A 26,856-nucleotide genomic window follows, 5' to 3' on the forward strand; every position below is an offset into this window, starting at 1 on the left:
ATCACAGAGTAAGAAAAGGACTCATCACACACTGACATCTTATATATCTTTGCTAAGCGCTCGATCCACTCAGCACACAGCCTGAACCTGATTCACATCCGATAAACATGGCAGTAGTTTTAAAAAAGAAGCACAAGAAGTGAACCACGCCGTCCGTTCCCACACACGAGGTAGTGAGCCCTGCCACGGATGTGGCCCTACACGACTTATTTCATTTTGGGATTCGGAGGAATGGCAAAAAGTTGTTCTGTGGAGTGCGAGGCTGCGAGCTCGGAAGTCGTGTTCGTGACGAACTGTCAAAAGCACAAGGCAATCGGGTACTTGTAGAACAGTGAAAGATGACAGAGCAGCTAGATGTGGGGATTCACTTTCCCACAGGATTTTTGCAGGCATAACGGTTGGTTTGATCAAGGCATTATCGAGATACTGCACGTTGCGTTGGTCTATTTTGCCTTGACGGCATTTTTCGTCCTAGGATGAAAATTTGCATAACCCATTTCCCACGAATTAAAAATTCTCTGGAGCAAGGTCATAAGTTCGCACAGCGAACCCCTAGTGGCATATGACCTTGCAAGCAAGGTGACTAGTCTCTCATGACCCAAATGTCATGCGCGTCACGTGTCACGGACCATGTCAACTACTGCATTGTGCAAGACTAATTCTATACGAACATATTACTCCTTCAATAAACCTGATATAGTTTCTGCCCATTCAACCCCAGAATCAACCCTGGCTCACAGACCTGAGTAATGTCAGTCTTTAAATGTGCTGTGCGACAAAGTGCTCACTGTTTCATGATACCATTGACCCATGGAATGTCCTTGTCGTCGCAGACTACTCGCAGTCCATGACCTTGTTCTTTTTGCCCTGGCAATGTTTCACCATCAAGACGTTGCCGGTAACGTCATCTGTGTTTGCCGTAATGCCTGCTATTCCCCGAATCAACCTGTTGGGCGCGACGAACACAAAAAATAGCCACATCAACTACACAGGTGTCCAGGTTTTTCTTCATTGCCCCGTATGACTCAGATTGTCTACGACCTTGTTTGGCCTGCACACCCTCTGCCCTTCCGACATCACCATTTCGTTCAAGCCAGCTATGTGTTTGATGCAACAATCATACACTAATTATAAACATATCACACTATTGACAATTATATTGGTAGGCGATACGAAACGTCATCGTCAACAGCTTTAGCTGGTGATAGTTTACTGTATTGTTTCTTCTGGATGCCTCCGAAATTCGAATATAGCAACTTTATCGATATTTAGTCACCTCAAGGCATGTCATCATTGTGGATGAACCGAACCTTCTGCATGCAGGCCTGGGCGTGCACAAACTGACACTTATTTGATGGCACACAATGACCGCATCTTGGGCAATGTATTTTCTGGATCATGGTCAGATCCGTGTCCAGACACCGTTGAAGGTACAACAATTCAGATGGTGAGTCTGAACAATGTTGGGTCTTGCAGAACCTAGCTGCTATTCGACCCTAAAGGGTTTCTGGACCAGGCTCAAGGCTCAGAGGAGAGGAAATGTCATAAAAACTACTGAAGACTCAGACTCATACTGGTAACTGGTGAAAAGGTAACTTTCTTTATGTAAGCTACAAAGTGCCAACATAAGGTAAGGTAAAGACAGTCTCTCCAAGCCTAGCCAGAAATGAATCCCTACACCGTGGAGACCCCTCATTTCATTTATCCTTGAAGTGGGTCGAGTGCGACTCAAGCACCTTCGCGAACGAGGGCACACATTTTCTGGCCCAGAGGTGTGTCTGCGCTACCTTGTGAGCAATGTGACTGATTATCATCTGATGTAGTTGGATTATATGTGGGCCCGGGTGCGCATAGTACTTCTGAGGGCCTATGGTGACCTCATCTTCTGTTCCAGATTCTGTGGATGACAGTCAGATTCGTGCCCAGACATCATGATGGCTCCATGCTATTTCATTTTCTTCTCAGAAAGGAATCATCCATATCTGCACTATTCTCCAGATAGGAGTTTCCTAGAGGTTTAAAAGCAAGACTTGTTCACTACTTGACTTTCATCGCTTCAACGACCTTCTACAAAAGTGAGTCACAGTTAGCAGCACGTCCATGGCTTCTCATGTTCATTCTCGCACGTTGCAGCAATCATGTCCGCATCAGCAGCTGTCTCACAGTCTGCACATATGTCCGACCTTCTACCCACCCACTTCATCGGTACCACTATGACCGCAGTGCAAAACGATGATGGGAAATTCCGCGTCTACTTCCAAAACAAAGACTACCAGATCTACGAAATGTCGTTGAACAACCCGAAGAGCACAGCCTATACCCTGCTCAAACTCACGAACAGCCACATTCCCGCTGCTCGTATCAACATGCCCATCGCAGCCGTGGCGAGTAATGACTTAGAAGAGGTACGTATTTTGAGGTCAACCTTGCCGTGCCTTGTAATCTCATTCTCATTTCACTATTGCAGATCCACGTTTTTTACATCACTGTGAACAGCCTTGTGCAGGAGATTTGTCACTCCAAGTGTCATGGTTGGCAAAAAGGCACAACCATTGGCATTGCTGTTGAGAACAGCACTTGCTTGTGTTACGCACTCAAATAGATCTGTTAGGCGGAGCCCTAAGAGGGGCGTCGTCCGCTAACATTTGTGACGTCACCGGAAGGATCCGGTATAGCAAGTGAGACTGGCGACGACGAGTCGGCAGCGATCACAGTACGCGCGTGTCACGTGACTTCGTAGACGGATGTCTGTGAAGTCGCTCAAGGTAAGGACTGTCTTGTCCGTACGATGAGGTCGATCGAGGTAGACTTAGTCGCGATGAGCAACTAAGAAAAGATACTAGAGACTGAAGCCAAAGGGGCGTTCAGAGAGGAGTATGTTCCAGGGAAGATTGAGTAGATTCAAGTTAGAGAATCTAGTACAGAGTGACTGTTACGCACTCAAATAGATCTGTTAGGCGGAGCCCTAAGAGGGGCGTCGTCCGCTAACGTTCGTGACGTAACCGGAAGGATCCGGTATAGCAAGTGAGACTGGCGACGACGAGTCGGCAGCGATCACAGTACGCGCGTGTCACGTGACTTGGTAGACAGATGTCTAAGAAGTCACTCAAAGTCAGGACTGTCTTGTCCGGACGATGAGGTCGATCGAGGTAGACTTAGTCGCGAAGAGCGACTAAGAAAAGATACTAGAGACTGAAGCTGAGGGGGCTTCAGAGGGAAGTATGTTCCAGGGAAGATTGAGTAGATTCAAGTTAGAGAATCTAGTACAGGGTGACCGACTACTTATACTAAGTGGAGAGGGTTAAGGGCAAGGCTACCGCACAGTAGGTAAGGGTAAAGGGGATGCGAATATGGTATAGGTGCGTTGGCAACATAGCCGGATTAGTGATGGATGGTCGAATGTGGAATGAGACCGAGAAACGTTGGAACGGACCAACGGTAAGAGTACAACGTGCGGGAATCCGCAGTCAGGGGAAACAGAAAGAGGAAAGCCACATTGGTGGCACGAGTCAGACCGAGTCAGAGGTGCGGGACCACATTGGTGGTCGAATCAGAAGAGGAACGTGCAGTGCACGTGCATAGTGGCGGATGATGCGAGGGACGGGAACGGTCCCGAGGATCCGGTCAACGGAAAGTCGGTAGAGGAGGAGGAGCCGGTAGGTGGTGAGGGCGAGGATGAGAGGAAAATGATAGGGGGGCCACGTGACCGATGTTACTTGTAACAGTGACCAACTACTTATACTAAGTGGAGAGGGTTAAGGGCAAGGCTACTGCACAGTAGGTAAGGGTAAAGGGGAAACGAGAATGGTATAGGTGCGTTGGCAACATAGCCGGATTAGTGATGGGTGGTCGAATGTGGAATGAGACCGAGAAACGTTGGAACGGACCAACGGTAAGAATACAACGTGCGGGAATCCGCAGTCAGGGGAAACAGAAAGAGGAAAGCCACATTGGTGGCATGAGTCATAGGTGCGGGACCACATTGGTGGTCGAATCAGGGGAGGAACGTGCGTGCACGTGCATAGAGGCGGGCGATGCGAGGGATGGGAACAGTCCTGAGGATCCGGTCAACGGAAAGTCGGTAAAGGAGGACGAGCCGGTAGATGGTGAGGGCGAGGATGAAGGGAAAATGATAGGGGGGCCACGTGACCGATGTTACTTGTAACAGCTTGTATGTGCAAGACTGATCTAGCCACGATACCAGTGCCAGTCACCATGAGGCCATGCTCAGAGTCAGATTTCAGTCTGTGGTTACTCCCCAGACTATCACAGAAGCTTATCGTCTGAAAGATGAGTGGAAGACGCGTGTACTCTAAACTTGGAGATAAATTCAGTGTACGTTACTCAGATGCCAAGAACGTGAAGAAGTTACGGGGTCAAATGTTGTATGTACTGTATTCTCATGCTGTCTCAAAGATGAACGTTTTAACCCGCCGTCGGTTGTGCCACTAAGCCCCCCTAACTGTCGTAGCGGAGGCGACCAATGTCCCAACTTCAACGGGCTAGTGATGGTACAAAAATCATTATCGGACGAGTCTCTATCACGAAGAAAGACGAGTCGTTGAGAGTTCTGCATCTCTTTCACGGCACCACACCCTTTCATGCGTCCATAATTTGGACGAGTAAAGCTGCGGTGTTAATTAGCAAGTAACGACGTACACAGACGATTCTTGTACCGTAGGTTTTGGTGGCGCCAGGGGCACTTTTAGCAGATAGCGCAGTGCTACGTAGTCCGGCCGGGCCGCCAACTTCACAAACACTTACTTACAGTGCTCACTTTACATCAGTCATTCATAATTCTAAACCTTGTCAGCAAAATTTGCTATGCAAGTTGACACATCACAAGTCAACTAGGATTACACCACACGTTTCCCCACCGATCTTGTGCTGTACCTGTACTCCCACCGCCAAGCACACCCTGTTTTTCGTCGATAAATCCGACACCGTAGCTCGACGCCGCATTGAACCGTGTAGTTGGGCACTTCATCCCCAAGAAAGTTGGACATGCGCGATCAGCAGCGCTGCAAACTTCCAGACAAGGCAAGACCGTTTGGTATGAGTATGAAACGTTGGGCAGGAAAGGGTTGCGTGGGTTCGAGCCGCTCCGAGGCGTGGTCAATGCCGGCATTGGGGACGATGGCGAGGAAGAACTTGATGGGGGCTCGGCGCATCGCGGGAAGGACACGGAACATAACCAAGCACGATATGCTTCCTGGCAGCTTTCACAGGTCTGCAAAGGAGAGTATAAGTCGCGCCCGCATGCAAATGTGAGAAGCATGGTCGTGAAGTTGGTCATATACTGAAGAAGGGGGTCTGATATGCTCTGTGGGAGATTTGAAGAGTCGTATGATGATGCAGGGGATTGAGGAAAGGGAAGAGGAACAGAATATGATGTAGATGGACAAAATGGAAGGGAGTGCACGAGGGGGCAGGGGAATGATGCTGATCGGAGACATAAGCGAACGTATGCTACACCAAGGAGGAAACGTACGAGATTTGGTAGTGAAATATATGGGTCCGCTCAGTTTTACCTGGTCCTGGATAACATATGCGGTGTAGTTTGTGCTCGGTGTCAAGTCATCAATAAGCCACTGAGACCTCCACCCATCGTTGTTGCGCAGCCAGAGATCGTTGCTCACTACCAAGCCTGAGGAGAAAGTAGAGTTGATGCTACATGCTGTCTGCATGCCAGATGCAAGACCAGATGAAGTGGGCGCGATGACGAGAGAGAATGCGGGAGGTGATGATGGCGGTGAAGGGATTGAAAGGTTGGCAGGAGGGAGTGTGTAGTTGGGATACGTTGGCGGCGAGGATTCTATGGGTGAGAATGGAGGCGAATATATTAGAGCCTGCGTATTGGTAGTATCCCCGAGGAATGGGAGTGCAGGAATTAGTTCATGCACAAGAGCTACTGGCAGTATGAACAACTATCGAATTCAGTGTTTATTCGACGTACATACCTCCTGTCGATGCAACAACTTGGAATGAGGTCTGACCGACATTTTGTACCACTAATGATCCGCCTTGCTGTGTGGTGCCAGTCCAATTCCCGAATCCGCTATACAATTGGATTTCAAAAATATCGGTGGTGGACGCTGTGTTGTTATTCACGAAAAATGCTGGAGATGTCGTTCCAGTTGAGCAAATGGCGACGGATACCGTCAGCTGCTGAGCCTGTGGAAGAGAAAATGTGGGATCACTAGACAGAGAAGCCTCGGAAAAAGAATACAAAGTATTGAGAGTAAGTGACTCTTGTGCACTGACTCGAGCGAGTGTTGCATGTATAAGGTACCAAAGAAACCGTGAAAGTGTATGCATCGATGAAACCCGTCGACGTCGCGGTCAGCTGCTACCAGTGAGCGTGGTGGGACTTGGCAACGGATGTCGTTGTCGGGTATGTTGAAGTGGCTGCTTGGTGACTGCACATGATGGCTATTACTAGAACTGTTTTAGTCATGCTAGTAAGCCTCAAATTTCTCAAACTTAAGCTTCGGTCAATTATCATAGTTTATTCATGCATTGACCTGCCAGACCTTTTCGACTCAGTCTGGTGTCTTTCGATATACAAAATTGAGCCATGGGTTGGCCGCGGAACTTGTCGTCACGGTATGTTTCGTTTTTCTCTTTTTTTTTCTGGTTCAGCATCTGTAGAGTCCTGAAATTTAAATTTGCTTCGATCGTAGAGAGGTTCACTGAGAAGTAAGAACCGAGTGCGGCGTTACACAGTATGTTAATATCCTTTTTGATGAATCTGTTCTGAATGTCTTGCTAAGAGTTTTAGGTCAATGAAATTCACGACAGAGCTCGCCGTCAGTTGCAGCGTTGTCACCACTACCATGATATAAAATCTCCCAAATATACCGCGACCCTACCTTGTCGATTTTGGTCCCTCTATCCTAGTATCTGTGATCCCAAGACTAGGGTCTGCACAAGCATAAAACATACCATCAATATGGGATTGCAGGGGGAACGACGTTCCTCGTGAATATTGACGTTTAGCAATTCATGCCGTTCTCTTGGTACATTCCCTCATGTTATGCTGTTCAAGATTCATGATGCATTCATCACGATAACCTCGTGTTGTTCGCCTAGACTCTAATCTAGTATCTCGCGCATGGCGCTGCTTCAAGACCGTCCTATCCTTTTAGGTACGATGAGGAACTCCATTACTCGATGCTGGGCCCTGGCGAATATCTTACACGAGGAGGATGGTCCATACGCTATCATCGCTGTATACTTCAACGTCTCATCTCATAATACCCTGGAAGTATGATCTCTTTGATTAAAACTCATTCACGATTATCCGATAATCAGTGCCCTTCTTTCGGAGGTGCGATATAGTATAGCATCTATTTCTTCCTTTACACTAATCAATATGTTGATAGTAACAGTTGTCATCTTCGCTAGCTCAATTGGAACAGCACCCTCTTGCTAATCTCAATGAATCCTGGAATCTCGTAACATCCTTAATCTCGAAGACTACTCGGACTACATTTGGGTTCTTCTGAAACGGCAGCAGCTGTCTTTTTCAACTCCGCTTCCCATAACGTAGCTTGCGTCCTGATGATTCCACATGATATCTCCATTTTTTCTGGCCCGGGTGCGAGTGTTGACAAAAACACAGGTTCAGCTTTTTACCACTCGGAAAATCTCTAATCTGATCCTTGCCAGTACTTAAAGTGTAACACAGTTGCCCTGGTATAAAACGCGGCAGACTGACATATGTCTATCAATATGCAAGCTCAAACCAATACGTTGATCTTCACAATCCGGAATGTTGCAAATGAGCCCTTCTTGCGTCCCATCGTGATAATCTGTGATGAAGGCCGGCGTTCCTACCGTATCCACCTTTCTCGAATCCGTTCGCAAGACCAAGGTCATAATAACAACTTGTCACATGTTGGTTTTCATTGAAAATTCATACATCATGGGAAGTTGCCTATTTGCCGCAGCTCTGGTGTGTATGCTTAGCAAACACTCGCCCAAAAAAGGCGTTTTTGCTAAGCTCGCATCCACCGTTTGTTGAATCTTGATGCGTTTTGGTATCCCCCATCACTCTTCAAAGTTCATCAAAGGGTGATGTACGTGCAGTAACGATCGAACTTGAGGGGGTTCTCAAACATCATACAGGGCGTTGCCCAACGTTATGCGAATAGGGATTCTACAAAAGGTAGCCAACAACCATATACACCTCAAGAGACAATTTCTTCCTCATAAGTTTGCCCTTGGTAGCGGAATTGCATCCATGATAACATCTGGACATTCGTATTGAATCCAGTGACCGATACCGGTAAGAGCTCTAACATTCAATCTTTCCACGTCACGAGGAATGTGTTCGGTCTTACAAATACCAAGGCCGAACTTTGGGTCTGACACAAGCACGGTGATCTCCACATGAGGGGGGATATTTTTGAGCAGGCCCTTAAAAGACCAAGGGCTGTTTTGCTATTCCAGGCCCAGTCAGTAATGCTCCCCATTCCGACAGCTGTGAAATTACCCGAAAAACCTCGACCGTCGTACGATCGCACATGGAGAATCCCAGCGTTCTTAACACGCAGTCACGGCGTGACCAAGCAGGATTCTTAGCCATATGCACGTCGACGGGCTTGATATTCGCCGTTTCCTTTAGAAATAGATTTAAGTTCATCTTGTTCTGTTCCTCTGTAAACTCGAGGCCAGGATCGAGGAGTATAACGGTGGTTCCTTTCTTTTTAGGCAAGAATGGCAAGAGAGATACTGCCACTGCACCCCCGAAAGAATGACCGATGATTACGTCGTAGGACGTGTCCATGACGAAATATGGTCGGAGGTCCTCTGCAAAGGCGGATATACGGTAGTCGGTATTACCCTGTCTCCCTGCATGCGCAAGAAGATTCGGGGCCACAATAAAGAAACCTGATCAATCTGTTAACAGGCAACTTGAAGAACGTCACTATAGTATGTCGAGCCTAACCTTCTGCCACCAATAGTTGAGCGAGACCCTCCCAGGAATTCGATGACATAGTAATGCCATGAATGAGCAGAGCTCGTCTGGTAGCGGTAGGGGAACCCCACTGGGTCGCTGAGATGGTCATCTGTGCACGCTGATATCAGGCTTTTTCAAGATTTTGAGAGCGGAGAAGGATGTTGGAATGAGGTCCGGAACTCAGTCCCCATTTTAAAGGTTGAGGGAGTACCTATACCGGCAGATGGAATAGTTTTGGTGTAAGGTTTTTAACAAGCCCATGACATATTGAAACCTAGACAGAATCAAATCCTACGTTTATCGAACGTTGGATGGTGGACGTGGCTCGCTCAGAAGCGGGCCTGCACCAGCTGTATCTGTAAAGGTGGGCTCAGGCGGCGAGATGACTACACGCGGTGAGAAAACAGGTTAGGGATATGACGTGGCAACCTAAAAGCGAAAAGTCAAACGGAGGGTAGTGTAGAAAACTGCTATCAGTGACTTTGGATAAAACTTGACATAAAACTAATACTCTATCGAATTGCTGTGAAACAGACGGTCCAGCGGTGCGACCGCACGGTCAGGCTGCTTTGATTATATCAATAATCTTTTGATCATCTACTAGTATCACAAAGACGGCGGTAAGAATGATATCCCTCCAGAACAAAGACTGACATGACTTACAGGTAGGTCGACCTCAGCATTAGCAGTAGATCGCGTGGTCTGATACCTGGTACTGCTGCCTAGTGGCTTATTTGTACTCTCATGGAGTTGGATACACGTTGAGAAGCTACGTATCCCCGAACGAATACTACCACCTAGTATCCCACGGTGGCAGCGATTACCCCGCGCAATTCGCGCTGAAACACAGAGCTCATTTCATCATTGGTCAACCTGCACCCTCGGATGTAACTGAGAATCAATAAGTAAGTAAAGAAGGAAGTTCATTTCAGTTTTGAAGAAGCTGGGTGCTGGCACCGTAACTGGGGTGTCCGTGTGACACCTACTTAGCACCTATGTGAGTCATTGAACTCGTCAAGCTCGGGTCACATAATTAGATCTCCAAAATTTCACGTTACTAGTGCCCTGATAATAACATTCCGAAGTAGATTGTCGGCTCCCTGGACAGGGTGGGTACGTATACTGGACGGACCTTGACTATAGTGGCTAATTATGGTCGAGGCTTCTAAGGGCATTCCGCTTCCCCACACACCAATTTGGCTTCCGAATCGCATCCTGTAGCGTAGCCTCTCCTTGACAGTACTTTGTTTCTTGACATATCAATCATGCATTCAATTTCTGCGTCTTTGGTTTGCTGAGTGAGATCACTGAGATGAGGACGCAATACACATTATGATTGCTAATAACTGGAACATGTATAGGGTGGTGAACGCGAGGTGAAACCGCAAGGTAGGAGAAAAAGAAAAATCCAGGATGCAGTGAAGAACACAAATACGCCAGGTAGCAATGACTACCCATGAAACGAAGCCCAAGCCCAAGCCCAAGCGACCAGTTGAGCGTCCTTGGCAGGACCTGCCGCAGGCACCCGGATCACCTAGTAGGAAAGGGTCTGTTAACTAGTAGGCACGCTTGAATGGTAGGTAACAGCAGCTTCGAACAGTTCCCATCAGGTGTCTCCCGCTACCCATACAAGTCACCGCGCCGTTCTTCTTCGAGTCGTTCTGTTTAGAAGGATACCAATGGGCCTTTATACAACTTTAGGAGTTAATGGACTGTGCATCACTGTAACCAAGTCTATACCTGGTCAGCTGCATTCAGTATCCATGACCCATCGGCAGGGTGGTTCACAGGTTGTCGGGGACACCGAGAAGCTTCATCTCCAGGTTCGGTCAGCCTTTGATAAAATGACCGAGTCATGAGCCAAACTCCATATGCACGGCCGTTTCCGAATGACACTGGGAATCTTGCCGCAGTGATTTGGTCGGTCTGTGGGAGGTCCATACAAACTGGATGCCTGTCAGTGGGTTGCTCGGATTCAGAAAGCGCCACGAAGTCGAGGCTGCCGCATGTCACTATCCTCCATCCTGCCTGCAGGCTGCGGCTATCCTGAGGATCTTTACCTCCATCTCTTCTTATCTCTGTGAGTATCTCACGCTTGCCTGTCTGTCTACTGCTTCTTCCTATCTATTTCCTACCTGCCTGCCAACGCGATGTTGTTATCTGCAACTCCCAGTCTACCACAGCTGCATATCTCCAGGTGACTAGAACCGTAACGACAAGCTGACACAGATGACGAGAATGACATGACGGTATTTAAATCGGCGGGATGCGTGATGGTGGCTGAAGCGCTGACGTAGGATCAACGGCAGGGTGGTTGCGATGATGCAGGACAATCGTTCAGACAGACCTTTGACTGCGCGGAACTTTCCGATCACAGATATGTCCCCCCTAGACATTGCCCAGACATGCCCTGGGCCAGACTTTGGCATGGAGTGTGCGCAGACTTCATACAACTAGCCATTTTCTGCATGTCTTCGAAATGCATGTCAAGCTAGATTGTACCATCACAGCCTAAAGTGAATGTTAGGTATCCTCGTTTGTACCACGATATAGGGGTTTTCCGATGCGAAGCACTGGTTAGCAGTGCTCCATAAAGGTATGACAGCCGCACAATCACAGTTGCTACATCGCTCACTTGGCATGCTAGCCCTGTTAGACCTCGGACTGCGTCACGACTCACCATTGCTCAAGCTTTACGCTAGAGATTAATATAACCATAGAGGCTCCATACACAAGATGGTCGATTTCTGTGGTAGTGACGAGACGCAGCACAAACTTTGACTCAGGATCCGATATAGTCGCGACAGGCTAAGCCATAAGAACAATAGTCGCGGTAGCACCGAGTACGAGGGTTGCAGGTATCTTGTAGTGTTGTCCGTACTACTATCCTTCTCGAACCTATTAAATCGCCGATCCGGTGTGCTTGCGATCACGGTGAACTTGGATCGGGAGAGGAGCTACAGCTGGTCATGACGTCACGGGATTACACTAAATATCTCCGAGGGTAATCCGAGGGAGAGTATGATACACCTATCCTGGTATGAGGACAACCTGATGCTCACACAATATTGTATATGTATATCGGTCCATATTTAACTTCATCAACATGTGCTCCTTCATTTCGTCTTGCATCTATCCACGCGCAAAAAGTCACGCTTCTAGGCCAACGTGCTTGCAAATTCGTCGACAAACCCGAATATCCCGATGAGCGAAAGCGGTAGATGTTCTAGGCTATGTCGAGTGCGAGCGCGGGCGCTGTTCCCAAAGAAATCAACTGGCGGGCGATGGATTTGGCGACGTTCACACATGCGATCTATTTTTGGAATATTCCATTATAACGAATATGAATTAACAACTCCAGTAGGTAAACAGCAAGAAACTTCATCTCGTAAATTCTAGAAGCTGCCTAGTTTTATGCAGTGCATGTTCATTGGTCGTCCATGTGAGAAAATTTTGCTATCAAGGAAATATGCTGTAACAGCGGCCATCGCAAAATATTGTTTTATATTAGTCTCTCCAGGGGCTTATTCAATAATTACTTACCACTCTTTTGGCTCCAACTTGACTAGAATTTCGTCATCATAGAATGTTGATGACTAATATCGGCCAGAAGTTATAAGCCTTGCGTTTCGGTCACTTACTGCATCCTTTTTGACCTCAGCTTTACTGAATGGTACCGACCCCGCTTAATTCTTCCCCTCGTTCCCCCCGTCTTCTAGTTACTTCATTCTCGCTTCTATCGCAATATGTGCCCAGCATCACTCGCAAACTCCTTGGTTATACATCAGATGACGACAGTCCTTCACCCCTCCACGCGTACGCAAAGCGTGCCGCCGCAAGCACTCGCGGTCCCGAGTTCATCGTCTTCGCGTGTCTTATTCCTGTCCTCGTCCTCCTATCAGGTGTATTTGCCGGTCTGACATTGGGTTACATGAGCTTGGACGAGACCCAGCTTAATGTGTTGAGCATGAGTGGCAGCCCGTTCGTTAGGTGTATTTGTCTTCATATTGCTATCCTCATCGTGTCTTTTACAGTCAACAAAAGCGTTATGCTGAGAAGATCATGCCTATCAGGAAAAATGGCCATTTACTCTTGGTGACATTACTTCTCGCTAATATGATCGTCAACGAGACTCTACCTGTCATCTCCGACCCCATTCTCGGTGGTGGAGTGCAGAGTGTAGTCGTCAGTACCGTCCTAATTGTCATGTGAGTACATTCTCGTCAGCCAGTTTTTCAAATCTTTTGGCGCGTCGCCTTGCTTTTGATCCGTTCTTGACGCGCCCTTTTCCGATCCGCAAAATGAATCTGTCAGGGGATATCTCAGTCATTGATGCGTCTTAAACTTCCCCACATTCTTACATTTCTATTTAAATCTTGCTCATCCAAAATTGCTTCTAGCTTCTCCGAAATCATTCCGCAATCATTATGCACCCGACATGGTCTTTACTTCGGCGCTCAAATGGCAGGCTTCACTCGAGTCCTAATCTGTCTTCTTGTACGTCATTACATGCCCCCATTGAGGATATGAACCAATTTATAATAGGGCGTCTTGGCATGGCCTGTTGCGAAACTTTTGGAGTTAGTACTTGGTCCCCATCATGGAATTATGTACCGCAGAGGAGGTAGAAGCCCATGTTTCATATCCATAATTATACTGACCGTTTTCCTCTGTTCAGAACTCAAAGAGCTCATCGCACTGCATTCGTCAATGTCTTCCCTTGGTGGTGATCTCAAGAGTGACACAGTCACCATTATTGGCGCCACTCTTGACTTACAAGAGAAGGTCGTGAAGCAGGTTAGTTCCGGGACTAGTCTACGTTTTCGGAGATATTGACTTATGTGTCTACGCTGGCTATAGGCGATGACCCCCATTGAGAACGTTTTCATGTTATCGATTGACTCGAAACTCGACTATGCGCTTATGAAGAAAATCTGCCTTACCGGACACAGCCGTGTTCCTGTGTATGAAGAGGTCGAGATCCCTGCTGATTCATCAGATCGCATGTTGAAGGTCAAGAAGATAATCGGTATCCTGCTCGTCAAACACGTGAGTCTCTCCTTGTGTCTGTCTTATCTTTTCTGATCCAATCTTCCAGTGTCTTCTTCTTGATCCAAAAGATGCAGTTCCTTTGCGCAGGATTCCATTGAACAAGGTTCCTTTCGTACCAAATAACGAGTCTCTCCTGGGCATTCTAGACAAATTCCAGGAGGGCCGTTCACACATGGCTATTGTCTCCCGCTTTAGTGTCGAGAAAGCTGCTTCGGTCAAGAAGGTCGCCAAGCGTTCCCTCACGCAACGCCTGCGCGAACGTGTTGGCATAGGTGAATCGAGTGATGAGGACGACGATGGTAGAGAGAAGGATGACACCAAGAACAAAGACGAGGGCGAGGCATCGCGGGACACATCCTTTGCCGATGAACTGGATGCTGATGGTAAATCCACATTGCGCGGAGACGACAAAGATTCAGCTATACATATACCCCAACGAGCTGTTCGGGCCGGCCGCGGGCGAGGACGCCCCTCGCAACGCGACAGGGTGAGGTGTGACGTCGAAATGGGCATTATTGAAGAGCAGGCCGCTGGCAAGGAGAAGAAACTCCGTATACCTCGCTCAGCGCCTGCGTTGGAGCAAAGTATCCCTGATGACGCTGTTTTGACGAAAGAAGGTGCCGAGGACTTTTTACAGGTCATTGACCCGGCAATAATGCCACTCGGCATCATTACTCTGGAAGATGTCCTTGAAGGTACGCACTTTCGACCACTTCTTATCACTGGCGCATCCTTACAACTTCCGCGTAGAACTTATTGGTGAAGAAATCTATGACGAATTCGATCAGGATGGTGCTGGTGGCACTATCTCGTCTTACGTCCCAACAGAACACCCACCTCTTTTAGAGGTCCATGGACAATCCTTACCTGACCTACACTCCACAGCCGCACAGCCTATTGAGGCGGTCAAGCCTGCTCTCATTGGTCCAGTCCTGGGTTCTCTGTCAATGAAGTCGTTTGGCTTCCGTTCTCGCAGTGAGCCCCCGACACCTCGTGAGACCGACGACGTTTCTACAAAACAACCTGTCTCGATGGCTTCGGTATTATCTCCTATCAACGATAGTATCAAGAAGCAGGTTACACCTGAGGCGGTCTTTTCAGTTACTCAGACCCCAGAAGCTTTGGCAGCGATGGACGAGCGGCAAGATATGCACCAGCCCGCGAAGACAACTAACAATGCATCCACTTTGAAGAAGAGATCTGTCTCTAGTGCTGGGATCGTTGCTTTTGCTCCCGGTTCTGTCAGCGCCCCTGGTACACGAGCCTCGTCACCAGCACCGTCTCTGGAAGCCATCCTACTTGAGAGAAAACGTCGTCTTACCCTTGCTAAGGAGTCGGGGATGAATACGCCCCCTGTTACTCTACCGAGTGATATGCGCTTCCCCCCTACCTTATCTCGTGTCCCTACGGTCAGCGTCAAGGCAGGGAAATTTAAGAGCAGTCCCTTGACAGGAGAACGTGGCCGGATTATTGTCGCCGAACAAGTCATGCAAGATCCGACAAACGTTGCGGACAAGGAACGGATAATGGATGAGGGTGACGACGTCGCTCATGACAAGAAAGAGGACGACAGCGGTTACTTATAATTACAGTTACTGGCGTTGTCTTGCCACTAATAATTTCTTGTATTCTTTTGCAGAGCGTAGGGCAAAGAACGATGTGTAGGAATAGTCTTCTGGTTACTTACGTTCGTGTTAGTTCGTGTTCAGTGTATACCTGTTCTTTACCCCGTGTCGACGTAGATAACTTTTCCCATTCTAAGAGACACATAATGAATAATCGACCTTGTACCTCTTGCGAATGTCGCCAATTCTGGTTGCAGTTTCTTCGCTGTCATGAGTCAGGACCGTGCGAGCGGACAAGACTAAAGTTGCAGTGACGTTCAAGTTGATGGTGGTACTATGTATCAATTATACGGATTGGTATAGTGGTATCAGTATCCTTCGAGAGTCTCAGAGTGTTCAAAGAGCCACCCTGCGTGCGTTCAGTCCTTCTGCCAACACCCTCTCCATTCCCGGGCCTTTTCTGACAGACTCCTTCATCTCAAGCCCAGCGCCCTGCAATCCGTCAAGTACGGCACCATACAGACCCCGATCCGTAGGCCCATGCACACCGCGCACCTGAACGTTACCATACAAAACCTCGAGCGCAGCAAAAGCGACAGGCAGCCCGACGCACCGCGCCATCGCAGACGCCTCAGAGTTGCCGTATGCCACCAAACTTGACGTGTGAACTTCCGTGGCTGAATCTATAGACGGGAGCGACGGCTGAGCGACGATTTCGTGTGACAGCACGACCATATCGCGTTCTCCGGGGTTGTATCTGAGTTTGTGGGCAAGGACCGAGGTGAAAAGTTCGATCGGCGTTTGTGGTTTGAGTGGTGTTGCTAAGGAGGTTTTAGATAGGACGTTCTCAGGCGTAAGGCCCAACCAGTCCAGAGCGCCGAGTGCACTTTCCGCACGTTCGGCGGTCATGACGGTGGAAAGGGCTGACAAAAATGAGCGGCGATCGCGTCCGATCTGCTCTCCAATCCTCTTCTCCAGGGACACCCGTGCGAGGTCACGCCAATCACGCAGATGAATCGAAGTTTCTGTGTCAAGCAGCCCTATAATCTTGAAGGCGTGCATCAAATCGGCAAACCCAGGGTATCTGACATGTGCCAGTCAACCTTAGAAAGACGATCTAGCGCTCATCGGCTACCTACCTGAGAGTTCCACGAAGAACAGTCTGCAAATTCTCAAGCTTACCAAGCCCATACGTTTCCGCATACGGCAGGCTGTCTCGATTTGCCAAGCCCTCAAGCTTCAGGACGTGCGAAATTGGGATATCGGGGAAGTATTCCTGAAGAAGATTATCTCCAGATATTTTCATCTCCTATATGCCACAATAGTTAAGCCTTCCTGCACGTGTTTCATCTCGTTATCAACGCACCTTCCCATCGAGCTTGAATTGTGCTCCATTGAGCGCAGCGTTGAGTACACCTCTTGGGCTCCAGCTAAACTTGTACCCGAGGGGCACATCCGCACAATCAGGGGCAGGCAAGCCACCACAGAATGACGTGAACGAAATCACACGCTTCTTATCTCTCTGAAGTTGCGCAAGCAGTGATAAAGCAGAGCAGTGATCGATCCCTGGGTCGAGACCAATCTCATTTAGCAAAAGCACATCTGCCGATTGAGCCCTGTGTTCCGTGATGCGTTCCAGATCCAACGATCGTTGCATGGCACCAACATCAGAATGTTCCATAGGGAGCCGGGCGATTATGACAAATGACACGAAGTAAACTCCATCAGCGCAGGCGATAACGAATATTCGTGTGTACTGACCGTTCATGTAAGGCACGCATGGCAGGCGAGATGTATGATGCTGTCACGAGGTGCTTACGGTGTTGGATACACAGCTCTGCGACGGCAGGGTGGAAAGGAACTGGGAGCAAGCTAATTTCAAGTTGATCATCACTCAGATCGTGTAAATTGTAGGTAGGACGTCACGCACCTAATAACAACATCGGCACCTTGAATCAACCTTGCCATCTCTGCAGCATCGTGCACGTCCAAATACGCCGCTTTCGCGTTTGAGAACTTGCGTGTCAAATCCTCAGTTTCTGAGCGCACGTTGCCGGCTATCAACGATCGTAAAACACGCAATATGGATTTCCGGAAATTAAGAAATACATTAATCCAACATCCATGATGTGTGCAAAACAGCAACTGACCAACAATAATCTCCACGTCAGACCTCTTGCAGATCTCTTGCACAGCAGGACCTGCAACCATTCCAGAGCCAAGCATGAGCACGCGCTTCTTCCTGAGCGATGTCTCAGCTACTCCTGCCTTGCTCGCTATTTCTGCGGCTCGGCTCGCTTGCCACCTCTCAACATGCGCCGCCAGCCCACGATGCTTGCCTTGCAGCTCGCCATTCCGAGCAATTGTTGCAACGTTCAAGGCCTCGAGATGCTCGCGAGAGCCAGGTCGACCATGGTAATCGTCAATCAGAGCGCGTAAATATGGCATCAAAACCCCACAAAAATGCTGAGAAGCATCGAGAGGAAGACTTGAGGGAAGGATATCAACAGACATGATAGTCACGCTCGGAAGATGAGAAGGTAGAGAGGACGGTCGGTGCTTGAAGAAGGGGTCCGAGAGTGTCGATGCACGAGGGAGAAACTCGAGACCTCCCTAGTAGACAGTGTGAATGATTAACACATCCCCGACGGTAAATAATCGTCGTACCTCAACGTCACAACTGATGTCGCCGACTACTCCAAACCGTGCTCGCCCTACTTCGGCCGCACGGGTGAGAGCAGTGGCTAGTTGTTCGTTTGTCATAAGTCGCGGGAAAGACGGGAGCCAGCCAACGCCATTCAGGAAGAGCGTGAGGTATGGTGCAACCTACCGAAGGAGAAATATGAGAGAAAATATGCTAAACAACCACCAGAGGCTTGCCTTGGTATCGAAGTCCGAGTGGTACATGGCTGGGTTCTTGTAATAATCATCACGGGAATATTGACCACCATCGGAACGAGTGAGGTAGTCTTTAGGGAGCGCGTGTACGAGGTATATCTACCAAAATATTAATGATCTTACTATCACAAGTGGAAAGAAAAACACCTTATGAAGGTCAGTACCTAGTTGGGTGCGACTTGAGCATACATCCAGACAGAGAAAGACAACCCATACCAGGATTACTGACGAGTCCAGGCAGGTCTTCCACTGCCACATTCACAATCGGGAGTTCGTCTAGAATGGATAAACATCCTTCTGTCACATTCCCGCTTCTATCAATGTGGGTCGTCAATACATGATCAAGATCTTGAACAAGTACGTACCCTGTGAGCCCGATAACAAATGGTCCTAATGCCTTAGGCGTCCCGTTGTCTGCTATGTTTTGGCCAATGCTTCGAAGTGCAGAGCGAAGCGATGGAATCGATGGATGTGTGTGTGGACGAGGCGTGTACTACCAACGGCGATTGAGGTTAGGGTTAACGATGCTAGGGTTAGGATTACACGAAGCAATAGTTGTATAACAGCACTCACAAGGAAAGGAGAAGCAACTCCAAGTTCGAGATGCGCATGAGCAAGTGCAGACAAAGACTCGAGAACACCAGCAACTATTTGATGGTGAGCCGTTGCCAATAGGTTTGAGCCACTGCCTACCTCCTGCGAACCACCCAAAGCCAACTGTTCTTTTGCCGTCCTTGCCCACGAGAAGTTCATAATCAATCAACCGGGGCAAAGATGGATTCTCATGTGAACCAAGGAAGCGGGAGAGTAATTCCATATTGTAGGGCTGACCCTTCGTGGTATGAGAAAACATTAGATGGGTGCGGGGTATGGAAGGACCTGAGCGCAAACCCGGCGCAGAAACAGGAGATGTAACCAACTCATTGAGTGGTGTCTCCTTTATTCCTAGCACAATATGTGCAGGTTCCAGCGTCGGGTGTAATTTAGCGCCAGCCTGAAACAGAACATGGTCAGTCACCGCCTAGCTCGATGTACGAATGGTGATATCCTACCTTGATAAATTGGTCAACGGGAAACACTCGACGGTCGCAGTCCTGAATGAGAACGTTGACGTCGAGGTGCTGAACGAGTTGGGCAACTTCATCAGGCGTAACGGGGCAGCGACGCTCCCATATCCTTGATGGATCTTCTCGTCGTATGCCCACTGTGACTTTTGCATGTTCAGGCGACACCGTAGCAAGTGTCCTGCGTGCCGGCAGAGAGTAAGTACGCTTGGCAAGTGGCCTGGGCAGATACTGTGGCGAGCGTCGGAGGCTCGCGATGGTCATGGCGTCAGTGAGTGAGATGGGACAATGTGTGCTCGACAAGGAAGATGGATGAGAAAACAATGATGGAGATAAGGAAACGGAGAGATATACAGTGAGTTAGTCCAGGATTCCTAAGATCCGCCCGTGTAGAGCCGAGTAGGCGTCTCGGATTCCGATCGTAATTGAGGGACGTTTAACCCAATAATCCTGGAGCATTGATGATCGGAAAACTCGCCAACCTCAGGGAACCCCGTTGCCATCGTAGAATATATCATGTTCATAGCAGGCCACTGCAGTAGCGCGACTCGACTTTTGTCTCCATGCCAGGTGCAACGGTATGCACTTCACTGCATTGTGACAGCTCGGTTTGTCAAAAGGGACCTCGTGTTGAAACTGACAAGCGCGCAGGTCTATAGACGCCCAAGTTTCACACCCGAACAGACCCGGTACCGGGTGCTCGGATTACCGGGTAATTATATTGTCACCGACCCCACAGCAATATTAATGATGTGCCCTCGCAACATCATATCTATGTAAAAGATGGTGTCTCTCTCGGATTTCCAGGGCAAGTCCTCAATTTCAGTGACACACTAATTTCAGTCTGAGCAGTACCATACTCGATCGTAATTGCAAGTCAATTTGGAGAACCAGTTCACTCGAGCTATCAATATCTTGAAGGTGGCGTAATGACAAACGGTCTCCTTGGAACAGGTGTGAGATTCCTGAAAGGATCTATGCAGCTACGTTCATCACATGTGCAGCTAATAAAAAGCCATATCCAATGATACCATGATTTGACGCGATTCTCTGGTCCCTGGAGTTATCTGCAGCGCTGCTGCGATAGCAAAAATGCACTAAAAGGCTGTCCAAGGCGATATCATACTTGCGAGTGAGAAATCGAATCAACTGGCTCGTTCCGTGCAGCAGGTGATATAAAACGGACCTATAGTATTTCTACGGTACCGATATCCATGTGTCGATTGGAAGCTATATTTTTGACTTGTGCAATCATCTCATGGTCCGATGATCCTCTTCTATTCTCTAACACTGCTGCGCTAGCAAAAATGAACCAAAATGATGTCCAAGGCAAACCATAGGCCTCGACGTTCAACGCTCAGCTCATTGCGCGGCGCCGCACAAGAACGCACACCCCGGATACTTAGTGGACATACTATCTTCGCATTGGTCCACTTTTTCGTGCGTGGCACTCAAGCGGACAGTCACATTGGCAGTTCACTCTGCAGACAAACTTGCAATTGATTAGGATGCTACTAGTAAATCCGTGAGTATGTACGAAGAGATATATAGAGCTAAATGTAAATCATTAACGAGGGTGAGAATGAGTGAGCAAACGAGAGTATTGTGACAAACGAGCGAGTGGATTGTATGGTGCAGTGAGGAGAATGACAACGCGAAGAAGAAACGGGCTTTGGACGTGTGGTGCTGGTTCCTTCCGAGCCCTTGAAAACCGGCATAGTAGCGCAAATGACCATCTACTTCAAATTCAGCATTGCGCGAAGCTGCCCTTCTCTCGCTGAATTCATGACTTCGAACGAGTACTGGAAAGGCTGCGGGTGACTTTGGATGAAATAAAGTTAGCTGTATCTCGTGCGTACATCGAGACCACTTACATTACCATGCCGGTGGTGATTTCCGGCTTTACCTCAATCCTGTTTCCGTTCGAGTCTTTGGCATGATCGATACGCAAGACGGCGAGGATGGTAGCCATTGCATTCCACATACTGTTCTCTACAAACCAACGACCTACCAAGGGCATAAGCGTGTCGTCGCTAACATCGATGAATCATTAGTTATCTTACCAGGACAAACGCGCCTGCTCGAGTCGGTGAACAGCTGAAAGTGATACTAATTGCAAGATATTCACCTGCCATGACCAAAGGCAAAATGGTTGACAAAAAGGTCCTTTAGCTTGCCATCAGCTGTGAGATGGCGAGTGGGATCGAAGCGTGATGCATCAGGAAATATGTCTTCGTCCCGAGATAATGCCCTAAGTCATGTTCAACTTAAGCATTTAGATACGCTGCATCGTACAGACCATTGATTAACCATCACCACCGTGCCTAATTGAACTACAGATAAGTCAATGAAACCCCGAGTCATATGACAAACCTTTGGGTATAAAGTACCCGCCGTAAATGTCATCTTTTGTTGTCGCATGCGCCATTCCTGTGCAAGGAGTGAGCTACGGAATTGCGTAAACACCAAGGCACACAACTGGACCGACCTAGGGGTATGGGAGGACACCATCTTAGAACCTCGCGGAGAACGGCATCAAGGTAGGGTAACGATGGCCTATCATCAAAGGACGGCATTTTATCATGCACCACAACTTGATTTATTTCTGCACGAACCCTGGCTTGGACATCTGGAAAAAGTATCATGGCCAACAGGAATACCTGCAACGCGGATGTAGACTGCCGGACATCAAGGTAAGGAAGAAGTAATAAGGATTCTCTAAACCAATGGCTCACTGTGTCTATGCCACCTAGGATACCGTATCTGCATCAAAAATGAATCCTGTATTTTTGAAAAATCATTACCTATGTATCCCATCAATGCAACAGCTTTCATTGTGTCTTCATCAACACTGTTGTCAGGTTGACTGAGGAAGTCGGTAACTAGTGATTTTGAAGCGGTACCATTTGCCTACAGGCAAACAGATCATGCAAATCGTCCAGCCACAATGCGCAAACGTACCATCTGTACCTTTACCTCCTTGAAGGGCTCGTTTAAAAGTTGTTGACATAATTCTTTACTGCGTTCCATCAGGGCATAGGCTCCACGAAAGCACCAAACTGGCAGCTTTTTAACTGTAACCGACGCGCCAAATGTTCAAATAGACGTCGTCGATAGCATTGAAGCACTCACGGAAAGGAAAGGCTGTGAACATGGCAGCCCTCTCTGGAGAAAGAACATGTTTGGCGATGTCCAGAAGTTCTTGCGCACGGGAAAGGAATGGGTCTTGGGTTCCGCAGCTAGTGTATCCATATGTCACGGACATGATCAGCGATGCCGTGTATCTGACAATTGTGTAATTGTCAGCTGGATCGGAGGTTACAACGTTACTGAATCAGGCACAAACGCTTGAGTAGGTTCCTGGAGGTCACCGGTGGCCTTCAAGAGATTGAAGACTAATTCATTCGCGTGGCGAGAGTATATCTCGTCATATGAAACACAAGCTTTGGCTCTAAGGACTTGATGGAAGATCTTACGATGCCGCCGCCAGGTCTCGCCATACGGAAGGAGTACAGTATTGAATTCCAGTCCAGCTCTGCCTCGTCAGCTGATCAGAATAGGATGGATGAGAGCAAGACGTACATCTCATTGGTGGGAATGACGGGGCGGTCTGAGTAAATTGCAGAACGTTTGTCCAACAACTCCCGCGCGATCGATTCAGAGTTTATAATGATCATATCAATCCCAAGGATGCTACAGTGAATGATTTTGCCTATGAAAGGGAATAAAATTCAACCCGAACGTTTAAAGAGACCTTGAGTCACCCACCATAAATCTTTCCCCAAGCAATATATGTGAGCCAAGGTCGTTTGGTGTCCAGTTGCAGTGCGTTACCCAGAAATGGTAAACCGCGAGGGCCAGGCGGCAGAGGCAAAGAGTGGACGCGTCTACGACTCAGACGCAAAGCGGCAATCAGTGAAATAATACACGATGTCGCGACAGAGAGAACCTGAGCGGAGAACATCGGGAGGGACAAGTTGTTGTTGAAGCTGAGACGTTCCGACTCCCGAGTCGTTCGCCTTCAATAAGCTTACGACACCAGACTTTAGGGCAACATAATCATGAGGGCCGGCTGCTATTATTTTCACTGTTTTCTCCGAGTAACCGGAGTCTGTCTCGACTCTCGAGCTGCAACGTTGCAACTCCCATTGGAATGATATGTTCAAACGCTAAGTTTAGATTTCGAGCTCTGCGCGTGCGCTCGCAATATGCCGTGGGCGCTCATTGTCTTATCTCACGACAAAGGCGGGCACGACATATTGCTGGCAATTTGCTGCGCGCTTGAACCCTCACTGCATGGGCACTTTAATTCACGCTGATGACTTGTTCTCGCAGATCATTAACCTGCTTTATGGGCCACGATAGATCTTACTGGCATGTGTCTGTTGAAGTCCTCCGCCATGGAGCAGCAACAAATCGACATGGAGTATAACAGTCGCAGTCGTTTGTTGTGGATGATAACATGCCAGCATTCCCTTGATGATATGGAGGTGCTTGAGAATGAATTTCTGTCGGGACAACTCATCCCCATCACTATTTCGGATGTTGACTATCGGGTAACGATAGCCCACAATCATGTACGTCTGGTGTCATTTTGATATCCCTATCAACGACGATACAAGCAGTAATCGGATCCCATCGTACCACGCCATAGTGGGTTTTCACTGGTCAACGTTTCAACTACGCTGCTCATGAGTGAGGCTCCTCTTCTACAGGTAAACCGCCTGGTAACTTGTCAGAGTCGCCCATCAGGGACCTGGGCTCGGTCCAATCTTATCATCTGCGAAGTCAGGCACTTCGAGAAGATACCGGATCCCAGTAATAAGTACTAGAATAAACACCACTCAAACTTCCAAGACAGTTGCGGCAAATCGGCAAGTCCAAGTTATCGAACCGTGACCTATCGTCCATTATCATAGTACCTCCTTGAGATCATATACCGCAGTTGTGACACTCCAGCACAACTAAGAATAGGTGAGGTAAGCTCACCATTATAGAATAGTCCTAGATTTGTGTATATAATGTATAATGTTGATGGAGCAGTTGAAAGGAAAGTCATGGGAGAGATGGTATGCCCCATATGCTGGCCGAGGATTACGGAGGTCATAAATGTATGTGAATATCATATCCGATGTTTGCCAGAACAAAAAATATCACCGTATTGTAGGTATTGTAGGAAGCTCCGTTAAGTTGTAGCCACGTTGTTCCCTTTCGCGGATGGACTTTCTAGCATTGAGCCTGACCGCCAATTTACTGCCTGAGTGAGCTTCGCGTATAGAAACAATTTCACTCACACTGCCATCATCGAGTTCATATAGGCTGTGACAAGGGTTTTAGTCTATTCAGAGCACAAGGGAAACATACTGACATTTTCCTAGCATTGCTCCGGGCGCAGCGGTATAGAACTGTCCGATAAGACCGTCTTGAAACATATACTGAGACAGTCTTGATCCCTCGTCTTGCATGGACGACAATCACTTACCAGCACAGTCACACTGATCGCTACAACGCTAGGAACCATATGAGGTGGAATATCCAACAGGTATGGAGGATTGCACATACCATGAAAACAAACCCATGTTGATAAAAACCCACATCATATCATTGATATAATTTCTTGACTTTCTCCTTCCATCACAGAATCCTGGATGAGTCGGATAACAAGCAAGGAAGATAGACTACGCACCGAACATTCCCGGTTCGTGCTGGTCGCATGAACAACCATATGGACACTGTGATGACAGAATCACATAATGCGCTGATGAATGACGCTATTGGCGACCACTGATTCGAGGTATGATTTCGTTAGGCTTATTCAAAACTATTCTATAACTGGCCGGACCTTCGAGCTGAACAGGACTTCAGGGCTTCTCGTGTATATTCTTTGGCACCAAAGTGAGAGTCCGTATAAGTTCAATGATCGAGCACTCACCCTAAACCACCGACGACTAGGAACCAAGACGATGGCATGTCAGAATAGTAACAGTAGAATTGAAAGGTTAATGTAACTCATGCCACAAACTAGTGTTCAAAAGTCAGAGAGGGTACATGACCGTCCGAAAGAGCTGACCGAACGATGTAGTAGCGAGCACGCACTGATGGTCTGTGTTATAACTCTCTATGAAAGAAATGATGATGAAAATATTATCTCACAATTATGCCCGTGACCCAGTGATTGTTGCCAGTGACTGAAAAAGTGCATTGAGACCCTTACTTTACATATCCTGAAGGACACACTTATCCACACCCTGTACGCATAGAAACTGTGTTATCGAAACAAATGAGCATCATCCTGAGGGCCAGTCACTGGGAGACACACACCATTGAACGAAGAAAATGACCGAAAACTAATGATTTGTTACTAGATATCACGAACGACCAAAGATGGAGTACTTACTGACAAAAATAATCCCAGCTTTGTTGTCAAGGATCATTGTACAGCACGCTACAATGATACAAATGTACTTACTAGCATCTGCCTATTTTCCCAATGAGCCCGTGTATCCAGGAACAAATCTATCGACTTACCAGGGGAATTCAGTCGTGCACTCAAGGGACGTGCTACGTCGACACGAGATAAGGATAGACCAATAGACCGCCATCAATGCGAATTGGTTAATCGTTTCAAAAAGACTGTGACATGGGCATGGCATCAGTATACATTCAAGATCCTGTGGAGCACCCACAAGACTGTCATTATCTAGTGATGAAAGATGGCATCGTCGATACTTTTATTAATATCAGGTGTGCTCACGAATAACTTGAGTCTTTTCGAATCTTGTGGAAAATATCGCAGGTAGAACATGTACTGCCCAAAGGATATCCCATAGAACCTTTGGAATTTTGCATGTCAATATTGGATGGAGACTGAGTGACGCGAATCCATACACTGTAGCTATGATGAATCCTTGGCCTATGTCAGCTGCAAGGTAAGGCGAGTCACCAGAATGCTCACCAATGAGCCCGGGCCCCCACATAACCTCAATGGAATTGGGCGCCATGGGACACGAAGGGGAAACACGAGATATTAAAGAAAGAGAGTGGGCTGAATTAGACTCTGAATCTGCGAGACTCTTATGCCTTTATATTTACGCATCATCTTTGGAAGACTATAGCTAGTGCGCTCGGCAACTGATGTGACGCCATATATAAATCCTCCGACCATTACCCGGGTCCGACGTCTCGTAGTTTAGCGGACGAGAAATGAAGACTAAAATGAGGCCGCCGACTCCGAATTCCGAATTTAAACTTGGACGCTAAGTTCTGAGGATTTATCAGTTGGCTCAAATCCACGAGGACCTTGCCTACCATT

General features: G+C 47.8%; 7 protein-coding genes across 7 annotated transcripts; 2 read left to right on the forward strand and 5 right to left on the reverse strand.

Moving 5' to 3' along the window:
- Positions 1-2,138: 2,138 nt before the first annotated feature.
- F5147DRAFT_789271 (uncharacterized protein) lies at positions 2,139-2,602 on the forward strand (the record flags this gene model as incomplete). The annotated part of the gene is made up of 2 exons (XM_041443012.1): positions 2,139-2,405; positions 2,468-2,602. 2 exons carry the CDS (start codon positions 2,139-2,141, stop codon positions 2,600-2,602), a joined length of 402 nt encoding a protein of 133 aa, XP_041295978.1.
- A 2,014-nt stretch (positions 2,603-4,616) lies between these two features.
- F5147DRAFT_631562 (stretch-activated cation channel Mid1) lies at positions 4,617-6,435 on the reverse strand. Its single transcript, XM_041432801.1, has 3 exons — positions 5,961-6,435; positions 5,492-5,908; positions 4,617-5,442 (listed from the first exon to the last, which is right to left on the reverse strand). Exons 1-3 carry the CDS (start codon positions 6,316-6,318, stop codon positions 4,847-4,849), a joined length of 1,371 nt encoding a protein of 456 aa, XP_041295979.1. The 5' UTR covers positions 6,319-6,435; the 3' UTR covers positions 4,617-4,846.
- Positions 6,436-8,136: 1,701 nt separating this feature from the next.
- F5147DRAFT_681859 (uncharacterized protein) lies at positions 8,137-8,843 on the reverse strand. Its single transcript, XM_041436407.1, has 2 exons — positions 8,498-8,843; positions 8,137-8,445 (listed from the first exon to the last, which is right to left on the reverse strand). Exons 1-2 carry the CDS (start codon positions 8,789-8,791, stop codon positions 8,212-8,214), a joined length of 528 nt encoding a protein of 175 aa, XP_041295980.1. The 5' UTR covers positions 8,792-8,843; the 3' UTR covers positions 8,137-8,211.
- Positions 8,844-12,620: 3,777 nt separating this feature from the next.
- Positions 12,621-15,812, forward strand: F5147DRAFT_681870 (uncharacterized protein). The gene is made up of 8 exons (XM_041436408.1): positions 12,621-12,946; positions 13,000-13,173; positions 13,366-13,462; positions 13,511-13,589; positions 13,644-13,762; positions 13,826-14,014; positions 14,064-14,712; positions 14,768-15,812. Exons 1-8 carry the CDS (start codon positions 12,636-12,638, stop codon positions 15,601-15,603), a joined length of 2,454 nt encoding a protein of 817 aa, XP_041295981.1. The 5' UTR covers positions 12,621-12,635; the 3' UTR covers positions 15,604-15,812.
- F5147DRAFT_681877 (Saccharopine dehydrogenase-domain-containing protein) lies at positions 15,766-20,140 on the reverse strand. Its single transcript, XM_041436409.1, has 14 exons — positions 19,533-20,140; positions 19,174-19,474; positions 19,054-19,127; positions 18,846-18,973; positions 18,697-18,794; positions 18,628-18,644; positions 18,463-18,579; positions 18,250-18,408; positions 17,733-18,195; positions 17,513-17,639; positions 17,344-17,454; positions 16,949-17,198; positions 16,722-16,891; positions 15,766-16,666 (listed from the first exon to the last, which is right to left on the reverse strand). Exons 1-14 carry the CDS (start codon positions 19,806-19,808, stop codon positions 15,979-15,981), a joined length of 2,979 nt encoding a protein of 992 aa, XP_041295982.1. The 5' UTR covers positions 19,809-20,140; the 3' UTR covers positions 15,766-15,978.
- An 879-nt stretch (positions 20,141-21,019) lies between these two features.
- On the reverse strand, positions 21,020-23,700 carry F5147DRAFT_631568 (cytochrome P450). The gene is made up of 14 exons (XM_041432802.1): positions 23,313-23,700; positions 23,127-23,256; positions 22,891-23,079; positions 22,677-22,828; positions 22,506-22,618; positions 22,349-22,454; positions 22,280-22,293; positions 22,033-22,222; positions 21,918-21,974; positions 21,844-21,868; positions 21,673-21,795; positions 21,608-21,621; positions 21,419-21,551; positions 21,020-21,365 (listed from the first exon to the last, which is right to left on the reverse strand). Exons 1-14 carry the CDS (start codon positions 23,506-23,508, stop codon positions 21,281-21,283), a joined length of 1,527 nt encoding a protein of 508 aa, XP_041295983.1. The 5' UTR covers positions 23,509-23,700; the 3' UTR covers positions 21,020-21,280.
- A 673-nt stretch (positions 23,701-24,373) lies between these two features.
- Positions 24,374-26,647, reverse strand: F5147DRAFT_681907 (uncharacterized protein). The gene is made up of 20 exons (XM_041436410.1): positions 26,500-26,647; positions 26,433-26,451; positions 26,299-26,377; positions 26,231-26,244; positions 26,073-26,177; positions 26,014-26,023; positions 25,942-25,959; positions 25,866-25,891; positions 25,782-25,807; positions 25,698-25,732; positions 25,615-25,639; positions 25,554-25,565; positions 25,477-25,492; positions 25,387-25,426; positions 25,231-25,328; positions 25,107-25,172; positions 25,027-25,054; positions 24,913-24,979; positions 24,839-24,863; positions 24,374-24,782 (listed from the first exon to the last, which is right to left on the reverse strand). Exons 1-20 carry the CDS (start codon positions 26,543-26,545, stop codon positions 24,698-24,700), a joined length of 840 nt encoding a protein of 279 aa, XP_041295984.1. The 5' UTR covers positions 26,546-26,647; the 3' UTR covers positions 24,374-24,697.
- Positions 26,648-26,856: the final 209 nt, after the last annotated feature.

This window comes from Suillus discolor (assembly GCF_016758755.1).
Source record: "Suillus discolor strain FC423 chromosome Unknown F5147scaffold_12, whole genome shotgun sequence".
NCBI classification, from domain to species: domain Eukaryota; kingdom Fungi; phylum Basidiomycota; class Agaricomycetes; order Boletales; family Suillaceae; genus Suillus; species Suillus discolor.